Source organism: Sipha flava, unplaced genomic scaffold (assembly GCF_003268045.1).
Source record: "Sipha flava isolate LNK unplaced genomic scaffold, YSA_version1 454_pilon_pilon, whole genome shotgun sequence".
Classification (NCBI taxonomy): Eukaryota; Metazoa; Arthropoda; class Insecta; order Hemiptera; family Aphididae; genus Sipha; species Sipha flava.
Window position 1 is genome coordinate 1 of NW_020273215.1, and position 3743 is coordinate 3743.

At 27.4% G+C, this 3743-nt stretch overlaps 2 protein-coding genes across 2 annotated transcripts; both read right to left on the bottom strand.

The window, feature by feature from the left end:
• Positions 1-770: 770 nt before the first annotated feature.
• LOC112689578 lies at positions 771-2353 on the bottom strand (the record flags this gene model as incomplete). Its single annotated transcript, XM_025563357.1, has 2 exons — positions 1663-2353; positions 771-1582 (listed from the first exon to the last, which is right to left on the bottom strand). Coding segments are annotated over exons 1-2 (1491 nt in total), but the record flags the coding sequence as incomplete, so codon positions are not given.
• Positions 2354-2618: 265 nt separating this feature from the next.
• On the bottom strand, positions 2619-3549 carry LOC112689579 (the record flags this gene model as incomplete). The annotated part of the gene is given in 3 exon segments (XM_025563358.1): positions 2619-2866; positions 2955-3059; positions 3421-3549. Coding segments are annotated over 3 exon segments (470 nt in total), but the record flags the coding sequence as incomplete, so codon positions are not given.
• Between the last annotated feature and the right edge of the window lie 194 nt (positions 3550-3743).

The window sequence follows — 3743 nt, forward strand, 5'->3', positions numbered from 1 at the left end:
CCTTGACCCACACTCCCCAAGATAAAGACTATCTTGACCATGACAATCATAGAAAAGAGATTAGATAGAAGGGCAACTGCTGTAGAAATATTTGATAGTGGATGGCTACTAGCGCTCTACAACGGTTGTCGTAATGACTACCTCAATCGAACTAAAGTTTTACTATCGATAGTTAGCAATCGATAATAAGTAATCGATCGTTATCCAATTCTATTATGATATTACTTTTTTTAAACTTTCATTGGAAATAGATTAATTTAAACGATTGTAAAATTAATAAACAAAATTATATTTATTTTGTAAAAAGTATGTTACAAAATATACATTTTAAATAGTTATAAATTAAGTAAAATATACAGTATCAGTATGTGCACAACTCTTAAAATTAATAATTACATATTATTATAAAGCTTACAATAATTAATTATTACATACTTATTAAGTTATTATACATAATTAACATTTTGTCTTTGCAATACAATTTTTTTTTTTGAGTATTTTATAAAATAAGTATTTGCAGACAATTTTATAAGATCTTCTGTTACTAGTTGTTCACCTTTACTTAATATGCGATTAATATGGTTAATGTATGAATAAATTAAAAGATTACACACAGTATTTATAAAAATAATAGACAAATCATGATTTTCACAAACAAGATTTTGAAGGGAAATAACTTGTTTCACAATATTTTTAAAAATGTTACAACCCCTTTTTTTATAGGCAAAATGGTGAAAATTTAAATTAAAAAATTGTATTATATAGCTATATAAGTTAATTACATTTTTATCAGGGAGAAATAGTTTACATTGAGAATAATTTCGTATTTTTATTATAAAATGTTCATTTAAAACAATGTCAGATGAAAGCATGGATACACATAATCGACAATTATTGGTAATTTTTTTAATTTTTTTTATAACCCATCCAGCAACATAAGCTCTACTTCCAGAATTCACTTGAGAATTAGAACTGGGTATTTTAACATTTGGAATTTCAATTTCAATCATGCTCTCCGTTGGACTCTGAATGATAGTTTCTTCTAGGGGTATTTCATCAAATAAGAAATTCTTTAAATTATCCAAAGCACCATCACAATCATCATTTTCACAGTTTGATCCTACCGAATGGTTAGACGTGAAGTTGTTTATTGACAATGCTTTAAATGATGACATAAACATAGCCGGTGTTGGTTTTATATTCCTGACTCCATGACTACAAATAGAACCAAAAAAGTTTTCAATCGGATCTTGATTAAAATTTCGCAACAATACAAATGCAAAGCCACAATCAAGAAGTCGTTTACAAATGTGCATAATTCCCTTTACTGTCTTTATCCAATTAGTAATTGAAGGAACAATTGCTTTGTTTGTATTTATGTACTTCATTGAATTGAGAGTAATTAATGCTTTTTGCCAAAAATCCCAATGAGACGAATTTCTTGTAACTGCACATCTTAAATTTTTTCCAAGTTCTGGTTTAATGGAGTTACCGTTTGCTCTATCAAATAACTTATCCATAAATAAACACAATTGTCCTGTACTTTGTGCTGAAGCATCAAGGCCTATTATTACTGGAATTTCTGTGGAAATACAAAAATTTATTAGAAGATATAATTTGTTATTAATTCTACAATAACACATGATGGATTATACTATAAACCTTTATTCATCTCAGCAAATCGTTTCATAATTGCTCCAACGCGTTGACTAAAAACTTGAGCTGCATTAGCCACTTTCATTTTTTTCAGTGTAGCTGGATACACATGACAATCAGTGAGTTTGGGTGTTAACCGATCTCCTTCTGTACTTTGACGTTTGTCGAGTTCATAAAATTGGATTATATGTTTCCAAGAAGCTGTATGGTTTTTCCCCTCATATTCAAAATTTAAATCTTTAGAGACTAAATTATTCCTCAGACCTTTAAGCAAATGAGGCACATCATATAAAGGAACTATGTCATGGCCTCCTATTTCAAAACCAAATCCTGTATAATCTTGACCATTATTTTTATAAATTTTATTAGTGTTTTTTTGTAATATATTAATAGCAGCTACATTTATGGGTGCTTGGTCACAAATTGTTGAAATAACCGTGAGCCCAGTTGATTGCACTGCCTCAATAACATTTTTAATAATTTCTGATAATAGAATGCTTGTCATTCCACTACTAGTAAGGTAAAAAGCAACTGGTTGTTTAAATTTCTTTCTGCATCCTCTAACCATAAATACCAATGCTTTATCGGCAAAATTATTAGACATATTATTTTCACCCAAATCTTCAAATCCAACTATATCCTTCTTGTGCCATATATTGTAATGATGCTGATAGTGCGATTTCATCAAAAATTACTGTGCAATAATGGTCTAACTTATTTCTAATTTTTTTAACTGCATTCTTTAAATTTTCAAAAATTCTTTGGTTAATTCCAGTTTGAAATGGTATTTTCTTCAACATGTCCATGATACACTTGCGAGATGGAAGAGCAAATACTTTAGAAAGCATTTTATAAGCTTTACCACTCTGCTTATATAATGATAATGCAAATACTTTGTCGTCTACAGTGAAACGCCTACCTCGAGGTTTTTGTGGTTGCATACGCATTTGTGATTCAATAAAATTCAACGAAAATTAATTCAGTCTGTTAAGTTGCTTGGAATTACTATTCATATATTTTTCAGCTTTTTGAATACGTTTCTTAGCACTAGCATAACGTTGACTTAACACTAAATTTCTTTGCTTATATCTCTTGGTCACATTATACAATAAACTTTTTCTAGGTGTCAAATCTGTTTTTCGATGAAAATTTATATTTTTTAATGTGCCTTCAAATAATCGTTTTGGAAGTAAACAATGTGTGGAACCAGCTGAAAAAAGTGTTATACAATTTTATAAAAACAATAATTAACTTTATTATAAAATTAATCTATTTTTGTAAGTAATCTATTAATTTACCTGTGTTAATTCCAGAATCAATAGGCATTTGTGAAATAGTACCTTCATCAAAGTCATTAGTAATAATCTCAATAGACATTTCAGCTTCATCTTCATAAGTGTAATCTATATGTTAAAAAATATTGAGATTTAATAAATTATAAAATGTAATAGATAAATCTAACCTAACCTATGTAATACATTTTTTTAAAAACACCATCAAAAGTATTATTATGCTAAAGTTATTAATTTAATGGATTAAACAAGGTCCATTAAATCATATTTAAGGGACCATTACTTCAATATTGATTTATTAGATGTTAAATAATTTGTACACCCCAGTATTAGTTATACCATTAGATAGGTATTATTATTAGGTACAATGCAATTTGTATGCCACTATGCCACTCCATGTCAAAATGTATTATGGATAATATACATATTTTATTATTTATTCATTTTATTAAGCATAATTTATGTATCTTACCTGTATTTAATTCAACATCTAAATCAAAAGATCTTGTACGATTTACAGATTCAGTAGGCATTTGACAATTAGTACCTTCCCAAAAATCCTCAGTTACAATTTCAATAGACATATTATTATCAGCGACATCTACCAAATTATTGTAAACTATATTAATAACTTATATTCAAAAAATATTTACATAATTCTTTAAGATCTATTGAAACTTAATATTAAGTAGTTATCAATAAATCTTAAAGATGCATTCCTCTAGAATAACGATTTCTAGAATAAATAAAAAATTGTCATAACAATTAATATAATTTACAATAAAAATATTATAA